This window comes from Oncorhynchus mykiss, chromosome 15 (genome assembly GCF_013265735.2).
Source record: "Oncorhynchus mykiss isolate Arlee chromosome 15, USDA_OmykA_1.1, whole genome shotgun sequence".
NCBI classification, from domain to species: domain Eukaryota; kingdom Metazoa; phylum Chordata; class Actinopteri; order Salmoniformes; family Salmonidae; genus Oncorhynchus; species Oncorhynchus mykiss.
The window spans coordinates 81,483,501-81,503,209 of NC_048579.1; the positions used below are offsets into that span (position 1 = coordinate 81,483,501).

At 48.7% G+C, this 19,709-nt stretch overlaps 1 protein-coding gene across 1 annotated transcript in view; it reads right to left on the reverse strand.

The window, feature by feature from the left end:
- Nucleotides 1–11,707, reverse strand: part of LOC110517956 (receptor-type tyrosine-protein phosphatase O) — a 109,178-nt gene extending 97,471 nt beyond the window's left edge. The window contains exon 1 of the mRNA XM_036945524.1: nt 11,175–11,707. Within this exon, the coding sequence (XP_036801419.1) occupies nt 11,175–11,243 (69 nt within the window). The 5' untranslated portion in view covers nt 11,244–11,707. The remainder of the gene's footprint in view (nt 1–11,174) is intronic.
- Between the last annotated feature and the right edge of the window lie 8,002 nt (nt 11,708–19,709).

Genomic DNA, 19,709 nt, shown 5'->3' on the forward strand with positions numbered 1-19,709 from the left:
GAGAGGTTGGTTAACGTATCAAACACCAACATCACAACAGGAAGGAGAGGTTGGTTAACGTATCAAACCCCAACATCACAACAGGAAGGAGAGGTTGGTTAACGTATCAAACACCAACATCACAACAGGAAGGAGAGGTTGGTTAACGTATCAAACACCAACATCACAACAGGAACAGGAAGGAGAGGTTGGTTAACGTATCAAACACCAACAGGAACAGGAAGGAGAGGTTGGTTAACGTATCAAACACCAACAGGAACAGGAAGGAGAGGTTGGTTAACGTATCAAACACCAACAGGAACAGGAAGGAGAGGTTGGTTAACGTATCAAACACCAACAGGAACAGGAAGGAGAGGTTGGTTAACGTATCAAACACCAACATCACAACAGGAACAGGAAGGAGAGGTTGGTTAACGTATCAAACACCAACATCACAACAGGAAGGAGAGGTTGGTTAACGTATCAAACACCAACATCACAACAGGAACAGGAAGGAGAGGTTGGTTAACGTATCAAACACCAACATCACAACAGGAAGGAGAGGTTGGTTAACGTATCAAACCCCAACATCACAACAGGAAGGAGAGGTTGGTTAACGTATCAAACACCAACATCACAACAGGAAGGAGAGGTTGGTTAACGTATCAAACACCAACAGGAACAGGAAGGAGAGGTTGGTTAACGTATCAAACACCAACATCACAACAGGAAGGAGAGGTTGGTTAACGTATCAAACACCAACATCACAACAGGAAGGAGAGGTTGGTTAACGTATCAAACACCAACATCACAACAGGAAGGAGAGGTTGGTTAACGTATCAAACACCAACAGGAACAGGAAGGAGAGGTTGGTTAACGTATCAAACACCAACATCACAACAGGAACAGGAAGGAGAGGTTGGTTAACGTATCAAACCCCAACATCACAACAGGAAGGAGAGGTTGGTTAACGTATCAAACACCAACATCACAACAGGAACAGGAAGGAAAGGTTGGTTAACGTATCAAACACCAACATCACAACAGGAACAGGAAGGAGAGGTTTGTTAAAGTACCAAATACTAACATCACAACAGGAACAGGAAGGAGAAGTTTGTTAAAGTACCAAATACTAACATCACAACATCACCGGGGACAAACTACCTGCCCTCCTACACCACCCGATGTCACAGGAAGGCCAAAAAGATCATCAAGGACAACAACCACCCGAGCCACTGCCTGTTCACCCCGCTATCATCCAGAAGGCGAGGTCAGTACAGGTGCATCAAAGCTGGGACCGAGAGACTGAAAAACAGCTTCTATCTCAAGGCCATCAGACTGCTAAACAGCCACCACTAACATTGAGTGGCTGCTGCCAACATAACAGACATGAAATCATTGGCCACTAATAAATGGATCACTAGTCACTTTAAATAATGTTTTCATACCCTACATTACTCATCTCATATGTATATACTGTACTCTATACCATCTACTGCATCTTGCCCATGCCGCTCGGCCATCGCTCATCCATATATAGTTATATGTACATATTCCTATTCCATCTCTTTAGATGTGTTTTTATTAGGTAGTTGTTGGGGAATTGTTAGATTACTTGTTAGATGTTACTGCACTGACGGAACTAGAAGCACAAGGATTTCTCTACACTCACATCTGCTAACCATGTGACCAATAACATCTGCTAACCATGTGTATGTGACCAATAACATCTGCTAACCATGTGTATGTGACCAATAACCTCTGCTAACCATGTGTATGTGACCAATAACATCTGCTAACCATGTGTATGTGACCAATAACATCTGCTAACCATGCGTATGTGACCAATAACATCTGCTAACCATGTGTATGTGACCAATTACATCTGCTAACCATGTGACCAATAACATCTGCTAACCATGTGTATGTGACCAATAACATCTGCTAACCATGTGTATGTGACCAATAACATCTGCTAACCATGCGTATGTGACCAATAACATCTGCTAACCATGTGTATGTGACCAATAACATCTGCTAACCATGTGTATGTGACCAATAACATCTGCTAACCATGTGACCAATAACATCTGCTAACCATGCGTATGTGACCAATAACATCTGCTAACCATGTGTATGTGACCAATAACATCTGCTAACCATGCGTATGTGACCAATAACATCTGCTAACCATGTGTATGTGACCAATAACATCTGCTAACCATGTGTATGTGACCAATAACATCTGCTAACCATGTGTATGTGACCAATAACATCTGCTAACCATGTGACCAATAACATCTGCTAACCATGTGACCAATAACATCTGCTAACCATGCGTATGTGACCAATAACATCTGTTAACCATGTGACCAATAACATCTGCTAACCAGACGTATGTGACCTGGGGCGGCAGGGTAGCCTAGTGGTTAGAGTGTTGGACTAGCAACCGTGGCAAATTCAAATCCCCGAGCTGACAAGGTACAAATCTGTCGTTCTGCCCCTGAACAGGCAGTTAACCCACTGTTCCTAGGCCGTCATTGAAAATAAGAATTTGTTCTTAACTGACTTGCCTAGTTAAATAAAGGTTAAAAAAAAATGATTTGAGTAACTGTTTTTTTGTAATCCCTTACATCTAATCCCTTACATCTAATCTGTTACATCTAATCCGTTACATCTAATCTGTTACATCTAATCCCTTACATCTAATCCGTTACATCTAATCCGTTACATCTAATCCGTTACATCTAATCCCTTATATTTAATCCCTTATATTTAATCCCTTATATCTAATCCCTTATATCTAATCCCTTATATCTAATCCCTGACATCTAATCCCTTACATCGAATCCCTGACATCTAATCCCTGACATCTAATCCCTTACATCTAATCCCTTATATCTAATCCCTTATATCTAATCCCTGACATCTAACCCCTTACATCTAATCCCTTACATCTAATCCCTTATATCTAATCCCTTATATTTAATCCCTTACATCTAATCCCTTATATCTAATCCCTTACATCTAATCCCTTACATCTAATCCCTTACATCTAATCCCTTACATCTAATCTGTTACAACTAACCCCTTACATCTAATCCCTTATATCTAATCCCTTATATCTAATCCCTTACATCTAATCTGTTACATCTAACCCCTTACATCTAACCCCTTACATCTAATCCCTTATATCTAATCCCTTATATTTAATCCCTTACATCTAATCCCTTATATCTAATCCCTTACATCTAATCCCTTACATCTAATCCCTTACATCTAATCCCTTACATCTAATCCCTTATATCTAATCCCTTAAATCTAATCCCTTATATTTAATCCCTTATATCTAATCCCTGACATCTAATCCCTTATATTTAATCCCTTATATCTAATCCCTGACATCTAATCCCTTATATTTAATCCCTTATATCTAATCCCTGACATCTAATCCCTTACATCTAATCCCTGACATCTAATCCCTGACATCTAATCCCTTATATCTAATCCCTGACATCTAATCCCTTATATCTAATCCCTGACATCTAATCCCTTATATCTAATCCCTGACATCTAATCCCTTACATCTAATCCCTGACATCTAATCCCTTATATCTAATCCCTTATATTTAATCCCTTATATCTAATCCCTGACATCTAATCCCTTACATCTAATCCCTGACATCTAATCCCTGACATCTAATCCCTGACATCTAATCCCTTATATCTAGTCCCTGACATCTAATCCCTTACATCTAATCCCTTATATCTAACCCTTTACATCTAATCCCTGACATCTAATCCCTTATATCTAATCCCTGACATCTAATCCCTTACATCTAATCCCTTACATCTAATTCCTTACATCTAATCTGTTACATCTAACCCCTTACATCTAATCTGTTACATCTAACCCCTTACATCTAATCCCTTACATCTAATCCCTTACATCTAATCTGTTACATCTAATCCCTTACATCTAATCCCTTACATCTAATCCCTTACATCTAATCCCTTACATCTAATCCCTTACATCTAATCTGTTACATCTAACCCATTACATCTAACCCTTTACTCCCCAACCCTGGTGGCAACACACAACGCAGAATGTATTTTACACAGAGAATTTCTGTCAGGATACTGGTGAAAATACGTCTTGTCTTCGACTCAAAATAATGTTGATTCCTTTCTTGAGGCACAAGAAATCTTATTTGATAGTCTACATGGTTTAAAAAGACCCTAGGATGTTACATTGTATCAAGTCTACATGGTTTAAAAAGACCCTAGGATGTTACATTGTATCAAGTCTACATGGTTTAAAAAGACCCTAGGATGTTACATTGTATCAAGTCTACATGGTGTCTCCTGACCCCTCCTGTCTCAGCCTCCAGTGTTTACTCTGCAGTAGTTTATGTGTCGGGGGGCTAGGGTCAGTTTGTTATATCTGGAGTACTTCTCCTGTCCTATTCGGTGTCCTGTGTGAATCTAAGTGTGCTCTCTCTAATTCTCTCCTCTCTTTCTTTCTCTCTCTCGGAGGACCTGAGCCCTAGGACCATGCCCCAGGAATACCTGACATGATGACTCCTTGCTGTCCCCAATCCACCTGACTGTGCTGCTGCTCCAGTTTCAACTGTTCTGCCTTATTATTATTCGACCATGCTGGTCATTTATGAACATTTGAACATCTTGGCCATGTTCTGTTATAATCTCCACCCGGCACAGCCAGAAGAGGACTGGCCATCCCACATATGCTCTCTCTAATTCTCTCTTTCTTTCTCTCTCTCGGAGGACCTGAGCCCTAGGACCATGCCCCAGGAATACCTGACATGATGACTCCTTGCTGTCCCCAATCCACCTGACTGTGCTGCTGCTCCAGTTTCAACTGTTCTGCCTTATTATTATTCGACCATGTTGGTCATTTATGAACATTTGAACATCTTGACCATGTTTTGTTATAATCTCCACCCGGCACAGCCAGAAGAGGACTGGCCACCCCACATAGCCTGGTTCCTCTCTAGGTTTCTTCCTAGGTTTTGGCCTTTCTAGGGAGTTTTTCCTAGCCACCGTGCTTCTACACCTGCATTGCTTGCTGTTTGGGGTTTTAGGCTGGGTTTCTGTACAGCACTTTGAGATATCAGCTGATGTACGAAGGGCTATATAAATAAATTTGATTTGATTTGATTTAAAAGACCCTAGGATGTTACATTGTATCAAGTCTACATGGTTTAAAATACCCTAGGATGTTACATTGTATCAAGTCTACATGGTTTAAAAGACCCTAGGATGTTACATTGTATCAAGTCTACATGGTTTAAAAGACCCTAGGTGTCATGTACTGTCATGTTGTCTTGTCTCTGTCCTTTCCCTTCACCCTGTCTCCCTCTGCTGGTCGTGTTAGGTTACCTTTTCTCCCCCGCTTTCCCCCAGCTGTCCCTTGTCTCCTCTAACTACCCATTCACCCCGTTCCCCACCTGTTCCCTTTTTTCCCTCTGATTAGGTCCCAATATCTCTCTCTGTTTCTGCTCCTGTCCTTGTCGGATTCTTGTTTGTTTGTGTCATTCATGCCTGAACCAGACTGTCGTCATGTTTGCTGTAACCTTGTCCTGTCCTGTCGGAATCTGCCGGTCCATCTGAGCCTACCTATGTTTGGTAATTAAAGAAGCTCTGTTTAAGTTGATTCGCTTTTGGGTCCTCATTCACGCACCGTAACAGAAGAATCCGACCAAGAATGGACCCAGCGACTTCGGATCCTCTCCACTCAGCCGTCGAGATCCAGGGAGCGATGCTAGGCAGACACAAGCAGGAATTGTCTGCTGCTCGACATGCCGTTGAGACCCTGGCCACCCAAGTCTCCAACCTCACAGAACAGGTTCACCATCTCCGCCTCGATCCACCGGCCACTTCCAGGGCTTTCGAATCTCCGGAGCCCAGAATCAATAACCCGCCGTGTTACTCTGGGGAGCCCACTGAATGCCGCTCGTTCCTCACCCAGTGTGATATTGTGTTTTCTCTCCAGCCCAACACTTACTCCAGGAGCACTGCTCGTGTCGCCTACGTCATATCTCTCCTTATTGGACGGGCTCGTGAGTGGGGCACGGCAATCTGGGAGGCAAGGGCTGAGTGTACTAACCAGTATCAAGACTTTAAGGAGGAGATGATACGGGTTTTTGATCGATCTGTTTTTGGGGAGGAGGCTTCCAGGGCCCTGTCTTCCCTATGTCAAGGCAATCGATCCATAACAGACTACTCTATTGAGTTTCGCACTCTTGCTGTCTCCAGTGGCTGGAACGAGCCGGCCTTGCTCGCTCGTCTTCTGGAGGGTTTCCGCGCAGAGGTAAAGGATGAGATTCTCTCCCGGGAGGTTCCTTCCAGCGTGGATTCCTTGATTGAACTCGCTATTCGCATTGAGCGACGGGTTGATCTTCGTCACCGAGCTCGTGGAAAGGAGCTCGCGCTCTCCGTCGCCTCCCTCTCCGCATCACTACCATCTTCCTCTGCCGGCTCGGGTGCTGAGCCCATGCAGCTGGGAGGTATCCGCATCTCGACTGAGGAGAGGGAACGGAGAATCACCAACCGCCTCTGTCTCTATTGCGGTTCCGCTGGTCATTTTGTCACTTCATGTCCAGTAAAAGGCCAGAGCTCGTCAGTAAGCGGAGGGCTACTGGTGAGCGCTACTACTCCTGTCTCTCCTTCAAGATCCTGCACTACCTTGTCGGTCCATCTACGCTGGACCGGTTCGTCAGCTTCCTGCAGTGCCTTAATAGACTCTGGGGCGGAGGGCTGTTTTATGGACGAGACCTGGGCTCGGGAACATGACATTCCTCTCAGACAGTTAAAGGAGCCCACGGCCTTGTTCGCCCTGGATGGTAGTCCTCTCCCCAGGATTCAGCGTGAGAAGCTACCTTTAACCCTCACTGTTTCTGGTAATCATAGTGAAACCATTTCTTTTTTAATTTTTCGTTCACCTTTTACACCTGTTGTTTTGGGCCATCCCTGGCTAGTTTGTCATAATCCTTCCATTAATTGGTCTAGTAATTCTATCCTCTCCTGGAACGTCTCTTGTCATGTGAAATGTTTAATGTCTGCTATCCCTCCTGTTTCCTCTGTCTCTTCTTCACAGGAGGAGCCTGGTGATTTGACAGGGGTGCCGGAGGAATATCACGATCTGCGCACGGTGTTCAGTCGGTCCAGGGCCACCTCTCTTCCTCCACACCGGTCGTATGATTGTAGTATTGATCTCCTTCCGGGAACCACCCCCCCCCGGGGTAGCCTATACTCTCTGTCGGCTCCCGAACGTAAGGCTCTCGAAGATTATTTGTCTGTAGCTCTTGACGCCGGTACCATAGTCCCCTCCTCCTCTCCCGCCGGAGCGGGGTTTTTTTTTGTCAAGAAGAAGGACGGGTCTCTGCGCCCCTGCATAGATTATCGAGGGCTGAATGACATAACAGTGAAGAATCGTTATCCGCTTCCTCTTATGTCTTCAGCCTTCGAGATCCTGCAGGGAGCCAGGTTTTTCACTAAGTTGGACCTTCGTAACGCTTACCATCTCGTGCGCATCAGGGAGGGGGACGAGTGGAAGACGGCGTTTAACACTCCGTTAGGGCACTTTGAATACCGGGTTCTTCCTTTCGGCCTCGCTAACGCTCCAGCTGTCTTTCAGGCATTAGTCAATGATGTCCTGAGAGACATGCTGAACATCTTTGTTTTCGTTTACCTTGACGATATCCTGATTTTTTCACCGTCACTCCAGATTCATGTTCAGCACGTTCGACGTGTCCTCCAGCGCCTTTTAGAGAATTGTCTTTTTGTGAAGGCTGAGAAGTGCACTTTTCATGCCTCCTCCGTCACATTTCTCGGTTCTGTTATTTCCGCTGAAGGCATTAAGATGGATCCCGCTAAGGTCCAAGCTGTCATTGATTGGCCCGTCCCTAAGTCACGCGTCGAGCTGCAGCGCTTTCTCGGCTTCGCGAACTTCTATCGTCGTTTCATCCGTAATTTCGGTCAGGTGGCAGCTCCTCTCACAGCCCTTACTTCTGTCAAGACGTGCTTTAAGTGGTCCGTTTCCGCCCAGGGAGCTTTTGATCTCCTCAAGAATCGTTTTACATCCGCTCCTATCCTTGTTACACCTGACGTCTCTAGACAGTTCGTTGTCGAGGTTGACGCGTCAGAGGTGGGAGTGGGAGCCATCCTTTCTCAGCGCTCCCTCTCTGACGACAAGGTCCACCCATGCGCGTATTTTTCTCATCGCCTGTCGCCGTCGGAACGTAACTATGATGTGGGTAACCGCGAACTGCTCGCCATCCGGTTAGCCCTAGGCGAATGGCGACAGTGGTTGGAGGGGGCGACCGTTCCTTTTGTCGTTTGGACTGACCATAGGAACCTTGAGTACATCCGTTCTGCCAAACGACTTAATGCGCGTCAGGCGCGTTGGGCGCTGTTTTTCGCTCGTTTCGAGTTCGTGATTTCTTATCGTCCGGGCTCTAAGAACACCAAGCCTGATGCTTTGTCTCGTCTCTTCAGTTCTTTAGTAGCCTCCACTGACCCCGAGGGGATTCTCCCTGAGGGGCGTGTTGTTGGGTTGACTGTCTGGGGAATTGAGAGGCAGGTAAAGCAAGCACTCACTCAAACTCCGTCGCCGCGCGCTTGTCCTAGGAACCTTCTTTTCGTTCCCGTTCCTACTCGTCTGGCCGTTCTTCAGTGGGCTCACTCTGCCAAGTTAGCCGGCCACCCTGGCGTTCGGGGTACGCTTGCTTCCATTCGCCAGCGTTTCTGGTGGCCCACCCGGGAGCATGACACGCGTCGTTTCGTGGCTGCTTGTTCGGTCTGCGCGCAGACTAAGTCCGGTAACTCTCCTCCTGCCGGCCGTCTCAGGCCGCTTCCTATTCCCTCTCGACCGTGGTCTCACATCGCCTTAGATTTTGTCACCGGACTGCCTTCGTCAGCGGGGAAGACTGTTATTCTTACGGTTGTCGATAGGTTCTCTAAGGCGGCTCATTTCATTCCCCTTGCTAAGCTTCCTTCTGCTAAAGAGACGGCACAAATCATCATCGAGAATGTTTTCAGAATTCATGGCCTTCCGTCAGACGTCGTTTCGGACAGAGGTCCGCAATTCACGTCTCAATTTTGGAGGGAGTTTTGCCGTTTGATTGGGGCTTCCGTCAGTCTCTCTTCCGGCTTTCACCCCCAGTCTAACGGTCAAGCAGAACGGGCCAATCAGACTATTGGTCGCATCTTACGCAGTCTTTCTTTTCGCAACCCTGCGTCTTGGTCAGAACAGCTCCCCTGGGCAGAATACGCCCACAACTCGCTTCCTTCGTCTGCGACCGGGCTATCTCCTTTTCAGAGTAGCCTCGGGTACCAGCCTCCGTTGTTCTCATCTCAGTTCGCCGAGTCCAGCGTCCCCTCCGCTCAGGCTTTTGTCCAACGTTGCGAGCGCACCTGGAAGAGGGTCAGGTCTGCACTTTGCCGTTATAGGGCGCAGACTGTGAGAGCTGCTAATAAGCGTAGAACTAAGAGCCCTAGATATTGTCGCGGTCAGAGAGTTTGGCTCTCCACTCAGAACCTTCCCCTTAAGACGGCTTCTCGCAAGTTGACCCCGCGGTTCATTGGTCCATTCCGTATCTCTCAGGTCATTAATCCTGTCGCAGTGCGACTTCTTCTTCCGCGATATCTTCGTCGCGTCCACCCGGTCTTCCATGTCTCCTGTGTTAAGCCCGTTCTTCGCGCCCCCGCTCGTCTTCCCCCCCCCCCCCCCCCATCCTTGTCGAGGGCGCACCTATCTACAGGGTCCGTAAAATCTTGGACATGCGTCCTCGGGGCCGTGGTCATCAGTACCTAGTTGACTGGGAGGGGTACGGTCCTGAGGAGAGGAGTTGGGTTCCCTCTCGGGACGTGCTGGACCGTGCGCTGATTGATGATTTCCTCCGTTGCCGCCAGGTTTCCTCCTCGAGTGCGCCAGGAGGCGCTCGGTGAGTGGGGGGGTACTGTCATGTACTGTCATGTTGTCTTGTCTCTGTCCTTTCCCTTCACCCTGTCTCCCTCTGCTGGTCGTGTTAGGTTACCTTTTCTCCCCCGCTTTCCCCCAGCTGTCCCTTGTCTCCTCTAACTACCCATTCACCCCGTTCCCCACCTGTTCCCTTTTTTCCCTCTGATTAGGTCCCAATATCTCTCTCTGTTTCTGCTCCTGTCCTTGTCGGATTCTTGTTTGTTTGTGTCATTCATGCCTGAACCAGACTGTCGTCATGTTTGCTGTAACCTTGTCCTGTCCTGTCGGAATCTGCCGGTCCATCTGAGCCTACCTATGTTTGGTAATTAAAGAAGCTCTGTTTAAGTTGATTCGCTTTTGGGTCCTCATTCACGCACCGTAACACTAGGATGTTACATTGTATCAAGTCTACATGGTTTAAAAGACCCTAGGATGTTACATTGTATCAAGTCTATATGGTTTTAAAAGACCCTAGGATGTTACATTGTATCAAGTCTACATGGTTTTAAAAGACCCTAGGATGTTACATTGTATCAAGTCTACATTGTTTAAAAAGACCCTAGGATGTTACATTGTATCAATGTGTTCTGTGTGAGAACCCCTGCTGTTATGCCGTAGCCTCGGGCCTGCAGCATCATGTACCCATCCTGTTGTCTGTTTGGAAATGATGTAGTGCCCGAGTCGAGGCCCAATTCAGTCTGGATGGAACGGGAATCTCATTCTAGTCAGACAGGTGGGATCGGAATGTAACCTGTTTCAGGGCTGGATACACTGTATCGGAAGTCTATAGTTGTGATATATATGATACCAGAAGCTGTATCCTTCCGTTCTACCTCTGCTCGATGATGATGTCAGTCTACTGATGCTGACATAAAGTGGAATCACACACACAAACACACACACACACACACACACACAGCCTCACAGTCGAATGACCCAATTTAGCCTGGAGAAACATTACAGAAACCAGACCCAGCATGCCATACCGTGTTATCTCCAGACGTGGACCACATTTAGCACGATAATAGGAATAAAAGTATTAGAACGGTGGCGTTTTATCCATAAATACACGTTGAAAGGTTATCCTCGGGACATTAGAGCAGAGGCTGTTCCGCTACAACCCAGACAGTCATGCTTCATGTGCCGTCAGACATGCGGACCATCTCTCTCTCTATTGATCAGTAATTATTGAATAGAAACGGGTTCTTACCTGGATAGAGCACAGCAGATATAAAACGCGAGGCACCGATGAGATCATGGTATCTCTACTGTTGTTCATGGAAAGGAGTCGATCTGGCTTCTGTTCTCAGGGGTCGCCGGAGATTTGCACATCCAGACAATGGCGAATTTTCTGCACCAACAGACCATCGAGCTATCCTCTCTCTCTCCGCAGACCCTGGGTGCACAATAGTCTCCGCTCTCTCCCCTCTCGGTCCTCCTAAACGTGCGTTTAAATCATCCACTTGGTGCCGTTCCTGTGTCAGAACGCCCCGATATGGGCCATATCTGAAACGTAGGGTGTCGATTTTTCAACAGCCGTCCTAACATCCGCGATGGGTCGGCGAAATGGATGGAGGGAGTAACGCGGCAGTGGCCATCATTTAAGGGACGAAACGAGCAGAGGCAGCCTGATCCTACAAACGGAAGGAGAGCAGAGACAGAGGCTGCATTCTCCTCTCTCTCTCTCTTTCTCTTTCCCTCTCTCTTTCTCTTTCTCCAACGCCCCGCCCAAATCTGTACAGAGGGAGGCTGGATCAGCACCAGCTAGTCTACTAGCTAGGCTACTATCACCATCAGATAGAAGGATGAATGGAGAGAGGGAGGGAGGAACAGCACCAGCTAGTCTACTAGCTAGGCTACTATCACCATCAGATAGAATGATGAATGGAGAGAGGGAGGGAGGAACAGCACCAGCTAGCTACTATCACCATCAGATAGAAGGATGAATGGAGAGAGGGAGGGAGGAACAGCACCAGCTAGCTACTATCACCATCAGATAGAATGATGAATGGAGAGAGGGAAGGAGGAACAGCACCAGCTAGTCTACTAGCTAGGCTACTATCACCATCAGATAGAAGGATGAATGGAGAGAGGGAGGGAGGAACAGCACCAGCTAGTCTACTAGCTAGGCTACTATCACCATCAGATAGAATGATGAATGGAGAGAGGGAGGGAGGAACAGCACCAGCTAGTCTACTAGCTAGGCTACTATCACCATCAGATAGAATGATGAATGGAGAGAGGGAGGGGGAACAGCACCAGCTAGCTACTATCACCATCAGATAGAATGATGAATGGAGAGAGGGAGTGAGGGAGGAACAGCACCAGCTAGCTACTATCACCATCAGATAGAAGGATGAATGGAGAGAGAGAGGGAGGAACAGCACCAGCTAGTCTACTATCACCATCAGATAGAAGGATGAATGGAGAGAGGGAGGGATGGAGCGGAGATCTCTGTTTAATGTCTGCTGATTGACTGCATCTGCCCCGCGCTCAGATCAATATGTTTAGTGCTATAACAGGGTTACAACAGGTTAACAGGGTTTGGTAATAGGCTATTGGACCTAATTGAATCCTCCAACATTAACAGTGTAAATTGAAGTATTGTGTTAATTTAACTAAATGCCCCCCTTCTCCGGTGATGAGCCTATATTATATAACATGAATCGCCTACATTACAGTAGTCTGTGCTCTTCTTTTGAGAAAGGGATGTTGAGGGAAAATAAATCATATTGATTTCTTTATTTCACAGAACATCCCTGGGAGTGAATGGAAAAGGGTTTTTGAAGACAACATTGGATCAGATTATCCCCTCCTCCATAATCTCACTTGAAGGAATCTTCTACAGAGTTTCTCAGTCTATCATAATGGTTTGTTTGTTTCAGTAGTCTGCCGTTATGTTCTGGATTAGATTCTAAAGGGGCGGCAGGGTAGCCTAGTGGTTAGAGTGTAGAGGCGGCAGGGTAGCCTAGTGGTTAGAGTGTAGAGGCGGCAGGGCAGCCTAGTGGTTAGAGTGTAGAGGTGGCAGGGTAGCCTAGTGGTTAGAGTGTAGAGGCGGCAGGGTAGCCTAGTGGTTAGAGTGTAGAGGCGGCAGGGTAGCCTAGTGGTTAGAGTGTAGAGGCGGCAGGGTAGCCTAGTGGTTAGAGTGTAGAGGTGGCAGGGTAGCCTAGTGGTTAGAGTGTAGAGGCGGCAGGGTAGCCTAGTGGTTAGAGTGTAGAGGCGGCAGGGTAGCCTAGTGGTTAGAGTGTAGAGGCGGCAGGGCAGCCTAGTGGTTAGAGTGTAGAGGCGGCAGGGCAGCCTAGTGGTTAGAGTGTAGAGGCGGCAGGGTAGCCTAGTGGTTAGAGCGTTGGACTAGGAACTGAAAGGTTGCAAGTTTCAAATCCCCCAGCTGACAAGTTACAATGCTGTCGTTCTGTCCCTGAACAAGCAGTTAACCCACTGTTCCTAGTCTGTCAATGATAACTGACTTGCCTAGTTAAATAAAGGTCATAAAATCCACCCTGTCGCAGGAACTTCCCGTTAAAACCCCATCTTGATGTCTATCATAGTGTTTAAAAAGGACACAATCATTTTGAGAGTAACCCTCCAAAAAGTCACACATAAACCGTTTTCATTTCCATTTGTATTTGGAAGATAAATGTTTGTTTGTTGGGCTTCAGAAATGTGACAGAAAAAGTGCCTCAGGCCTTGAAAAAAGAACAGCTGTAACCGATTGAACGTATAAGGGGACATCCGTGAACAAATACTGTTGTCAAGACAACAACCGCGCCAGCGCAACGAGAAGGGCTTAACTCAGGCGTTCAAAAGCGCAAATCAGACCGAGAGCCCAATGCTTCAGATAGAGATTGTTTTCTAAACTAAAACTCCTAATGAACTATGCAGAAGCAACAGTTACAGGGATGGTAAAACATCTTGATTGCCGTAGCAACATCAGGGAAACTGGGAAGAAGGGAGTGGTGCTTGAAATACAGAAGTTCTGCAACATGTTTAATTGAGCCTCTCATTCTACTTAATTGCTGGCCTCAACACCTTACCAAAATAGATGACCTGAGTAGGAAGCTCTGTGAACAGGTCGTCTGTGTACTGGACTGGCTGAATGAATACACCTCTTGATGCTCTTGGACACATCGTGAGTGATGTGACCCGGAGTCATAGGGTGTTTTGGGTCTTACAACATCAGACGCCCTCGCCCAGGTGATCCACCCGAGGTTGATCAGACACTGACTTGTGTCCAGGAGGCATTATGCTGCTTCCCATGGATCTCCTCTCTTGATCCAGGGGTATCTGGAGGCTTTTTCAGCTGCCTCGATGGTGCTACTGATGGATCTCCTCCTCTTCGCTCCATTGATGCCGAGTGTACTGTAGGCTCTGTAGAGGGATCGCCCAGCAAACCCCTGCAGCCTACCTAGATAGGCATACACCTAGCCTTCCAACCCTGCTTCCGGCAGGGGTTTGCAGTCAGTCCCTCGTCCTTGGCCCTCTTCCTCCCGTACGCCTCCTCAAGACGATCTTCTGAAGGGACTGTCAGCTCCAGAATAATGATGGTCTTTGTGGACTCTGAGACCAGGGTGATGTCTGGTCTCAGGGTTGTCTTGACAATGTGCTGCGGGAACAGCTGCTTCTCCAGGTCTGCTGTCAGCTGCCAGTCCTGAGCAGTAGCTAGGATCCCCGCTGGTGGTTTGGGTTGCTCTCCAGCTCGAATGAAAGTGATCTTGTGACCGGTGGGCCGGAGCTCGCTGACTCTTGCTGATTCCTGTGCAGATTACTTCTGATTGGTCCTGTGACCGGTGGGCCGGAGCTCGCTGACTCTTGCTGATTCCTGTGCAGATTACTTCTGATTGGTCCTGTGACCGGTGGGCCGGAGCTCGCTGACTCTTGCTGATTCCTGTGCAGATTACTTCTGATTGGTCCTGTGACCGGTGGGCCGGAGCTCGCTGACTCTTGCTGATTCCTGTGCAGATTACTTCTGATTGGTCCTGTGACCGGTGGGCCGGAGCTCGCTGACTCTTGCTGATTCCTGTGCAGATTACTTCTGAATGGTCCTGTGACCGGTGGGCCGGAGCTCGCTGACTCTTGCTGATTCCTGTGCAGATTACTTCTGATTGGTCCTGTGACCGGTGGGCCGGAGCTCGCTGACTCTTGCTGATTCCTGTGCAGATTACTTCTGATTGGTCCTGTGACCGGTGGGCCGGAGCTCGCTGACTCTTGCTGATTCCTGTGCAGATTACTTCTGATTGGTCCTGTGACCGGTGGGCCGGAGCTCGCTGACTCTTGCTGATTCCTGTGCAGATTACTTCTGATTGGTCCTGTGACCGGTGGGCCGGAGCTCGCTGACTCTTGCTGATTCCTGTGCAGATTACTTCTGATTGGTCCTGTGACCGGTGGGCCGGAGCTCGCTGACTCTTGCTGATTCCTGTGCAGATTACTTCTGAATGGTCTTGTGACCGGTGGGCCGGAGCTCGCTGACTCTTGCTGATTCCTGTGCAGATTACTTCTGATTGGTCCTGTGACCGGTGGGCCGGAGCTCGCTGACTCTTGCTGATTCCTGTGCAGATTACTTCTGATTGGTCTTGTGACCGGTGGGCCGGAGCTCGCTGACTCTTGCTGATTCCTGTGCAGATTACTTCTGATTGGTCCTGTGACCGGTGGGCCGGAGCTCGCTGACTCTTGCTGATTCCTGTGCAGATTACTTCTGATTGGTCCTGTGACCGGTGGGCCGGAGCTCGCTGACTCTTGCTGATTCCTGTGCAGATTACTTCTGATTGGTCCTGTGACCGGTGGGCCGGAGCTCGCTGACTCTTGCTGATTCCTGTGCAGATTACTTCTGAATGGTCTTGAGAACCTGGTCATGGCGCCAGCGATAACGGCCCCCTCCCAGAGCTTTAGGACAGCAGTTTAGAATGTGCCCCAGTGTCCTGTGTGTCCTGGTCGTGCTGGTGTGGGGGTATAACATCAACCTGTGTGTCCTGATCGTGCTGGTGTGGGGGTATAACATCAACCTGTGTGTCCTGATGGCATCTGGTGTGGGAGTATAATATCAACCTGTTTGTCCTGGTCATGCTGGCGTGGGGGTATAATATCAACCTGTGTGTCCTGGTCGTGCTGGTGTGGGGGTATAACATCAACCTTTGTGTCCTGATGGCGTCTGGTGTGGGGGTATAATATCAATCTGTGTGTCCTGGTCGTGCTGGTGTGGGGGTATAACATCAACCTGTGTGTCCTGGTCGTGCTGGTGTGGGGGTATAACATCAACCTGTGTGTCCTGGTCGTGCTGGTGTGGGGGTATAATATCAACCTGTGTGTCCTGGTCGTGCTCGTGTGGGGGTATAATATCAACCTGTGTGTCCTGGTCGTGCTCGTGTGGGGGTATAACATCAACCTGTGTGTCCTGGTCGTGCTGGTGTGGGGGTATAACATCAACCTGTGTGTCCTGATGGCGTCTGGTGTGGGGGTATAACATCAACCTGTGTGTCCTGGTCGTGCTGGTGTGGGGGTATAACATCAACCTGTGTGTCCTGGTCGTGCTGGTGTGGGGGTATAACATCAACCTGTGTGTCCTGGTCGTGCTGGTGTGGGGGTATAACATCAACCTGTGTGTCCTGGTCGTAATGGTGTGGGGGTATAACATCAACCTGTGTGTCCTGGTCGTGCTGGTGTGGGGGTATAACATCAACCTGTGTGTCCTGGTCGTGCTGGTGTGGGGGTATAACATCAACCTGTGTGTCCTGGTTGTGCTGGTGTGGGGGTATAATATCAACCTGTGTGTCCTGGTCGTGCTGGTGTGGGGGTATAATATCAACCTGTGTGTCCTGGTCGTGCTGGTGTGGGGGTATAATATCAACCTGTGTGTCCTGATGGCGTCTGGTGTGGGGGTATAATATCAACCTGTGTGTCCTGGTCGTGCTGGTGTGGGGGTATAATATCAACCTGTGTGTCCTGGTCGTGCTGGTGTGGGGGTATAATATCAACCTGTGTGTCCTGATGGCGTCTGGTGTGGAGGTATAATATCAACCTGTGTGTCCTGGTCGTGCTGGTGTGGGGGTATAACATCAACCTGTGTGTCCTGGTTGTGCTGGTGTGGGGGTATAACATCAATCTGTGTGTCCTGATGGCGTCTGGTGTGGGAGTATAATATCAACCTGTGTGTCCTGGTTGTGCTGGTGTGGGGGTATAACATCAACCTGTGTGTCCTGGTCGCGCTGGTGTGGGGGTATAACATCAACCTGTTTGTCCTGGTCGTGCTGGTGTGGGGGTATAACATCAACCTGTGTGTCCTGGCCGTGCTGGTGTGGGGGTATAACATCAACCTGTGTGTCCTGGTCGTGCTGGTGTGGGGGTATAACATCAACCTGTGTGTCCTGGTTGTGCTGGTGTGGGGGTATAATATCAACCTGTGTGTCCTGGTCGTGCTGGTGTGGGGGTATAACATCAACCTGTGTGTCCTGGTTGTGCTGGTGTGGGGGTATAATATCAATCTGTGTGTCCTGGTCGTGCTGGTGTGGGGTATAACATCAACCTGTGTGTCCTGGTCGTGCTGGTGTGGGGGTATAACATCAACCTGTGTGTCCTGGTCGTTCTGGTGTGGGGGTATAACATCAACCTGTGTGTCCTGGTCGTGCTGGTGTGGGGGTATAACATCAACCTGTGTGTCCTGGTCGTGCTGGTGTGGGGGTATAATATCAACCTGTGTGTCCTGGTCGTGCTGGTGTGGGGGTATAACATCAATCTGTGTGTCCTGATGGCGTCTGGTGTGGGAGTATAATATCAACCTGTGTGTCCTGGTCGTGCTGGTGTGGGGGTATAACATCAACCTGTGTGTCCTGGTCGTGCTGGTGTGGGGGTATAACATCAACCTGTTTGTCCTGGTCGTGCTGGTGTGGGGGTATAACATCAACCTGTGTGTCCTGGTCGTGCTGGTGTGGGGGTATAACATTAACCTGTGTGTCCTGGTCGTGCTGGTGTGGGGGTATAATATCAACCTGTGTGTCCTGGTCGTGCTGGTGTGGGGGTATAACATCAACCTGTGTGTCCTGATGGCGTCTGGTGTGGGGGTATAATATCAACCTGTGTGTCCTGGTCGTGCTGGTGTGGGGGTATAATATCAACCTGTGTGTCCTGGTCGTGCTGGTGTGGGGGTATAACATCAATCTGTGTGTCCTGATGGCGTCTGGTGTGGGAGTATAATATCAACCTGTGTGTCCTGTTCGTGCTGGTGTGGGGGTATAACATCAACCTGTGTGTCCTGGTCGTGCTGGTGTGGGGGTATAACATCAACCTGTTTGTCCTGGTCGTGCTGGTGTGGGGGTATAACATCAACCTGTGTGTCCTGGTCGTGCTGGTGTGGGGGTATAACATCAACCTGTGTGTCCTGGTCGTGCTGGTGTGGGGGTATAACATCAACCTGTGTGTCCTGGTTGTGCTGGTGTGGGGGTATAATATCAACCTGTGTGTCTTGGTCGTGCTGGTGTGGGGGTATAATATCAACCTGTGTGTCCTGGTCGTGCTGGTGTGGGAGTATAACATCAACCTGTGTGTCCTGATGGCGTCTGGTGTGGGGGTATAATATCAACCTGTGTGTCCTGGCCGTGCTGGTGTGGGGGTATAATATCAACCTGTGTGTCCTGGTCGTGCTGGTGTGGGGGTATAACATCAACCTTTGTGTCCTGATGGCGTCTGGTGTGGGGGTATAATATCAATCTGTGTGTCCTGGTCGTGCTGGTGTGGGGGTATAACATCAACCTGTGTGTCCTGGTCGTGCTGGTGTGGGGGTATAACATCAACCTGTGTGTCCTGGTCGTGCTGGTGTGGGGGTATAACATCAACCTGTGTGTCCTGGTCGTGCTGGTGTGGGGGTATAACATCAATCTGTGTGTCCTGATGGCGTCTGGTGTGGGGGTATAATATCAACCTGTGTGTCCTGGTCGTGCTGGTGTGGGGGTATAATATCAACCTGTGTGTCCTGGTCGTGCTGGTGTGGGGGTATAACATCAATCTGTGTGTCCTGATGGCGTCTGGTGTGGGGGTATAATATCATCCTGTGTGTCCTGGTCGTGCTGGTGTGGGGGTATAACATCAACCTGTGTGTCCTGGTCGTGCTGGCGTGGGGGTGTAACGTCAACCTGTTTGTCCTGGTCGTGCTGGTGTGGGGGTATAACATCAACCTGTGTGTCCTGGTCGTGCTGGTGTGGGGGTATAACATCAACCTGTGTGTCCTGGTCGTGCTGGTGTGGGGGTATAATATCAATCTGTGTGTCCTGGTCGTGCTGGTGTGGGGGTATAACATCAACCTGTGTGTCCTGGTCGTGCTGGTGTGGGGGTATAACATCAACCTGTGTGTCCTGGTCGTGCTGGTGTGGGGGTATAATATCAACCTGTGTGTCCTGGTCGTGCTGGTGTGGGGGTATAACATCAACCTGTGTGTCCTGGTCGTGCTGGCGTGGGGGTGTAACGTCAACCTGTGTGTCCTGGTCATGCTGGTGTGGGGGTATAATATCAACCTGTGTGTCCTGGTCGTGCTGGTGTGGGGGTATAACATCAACCTGTGTGTCCTGGTCGTGCTGGTGTGGGGGTATAATATCAACCTGTGTGTCCTGGTCGTGCTGGTGTGGGGGTATAACATCAACCTGTGTGTCCTGGTCGTGCTGGTGTGGGGGTATAACATCAACCTGTGTGTCCTGGTCGTGCTGGTGTGGGGGTATAACATCAACCTGTGTGTCCTGGTCGTGCTGGTGTGGGGTTATAACAT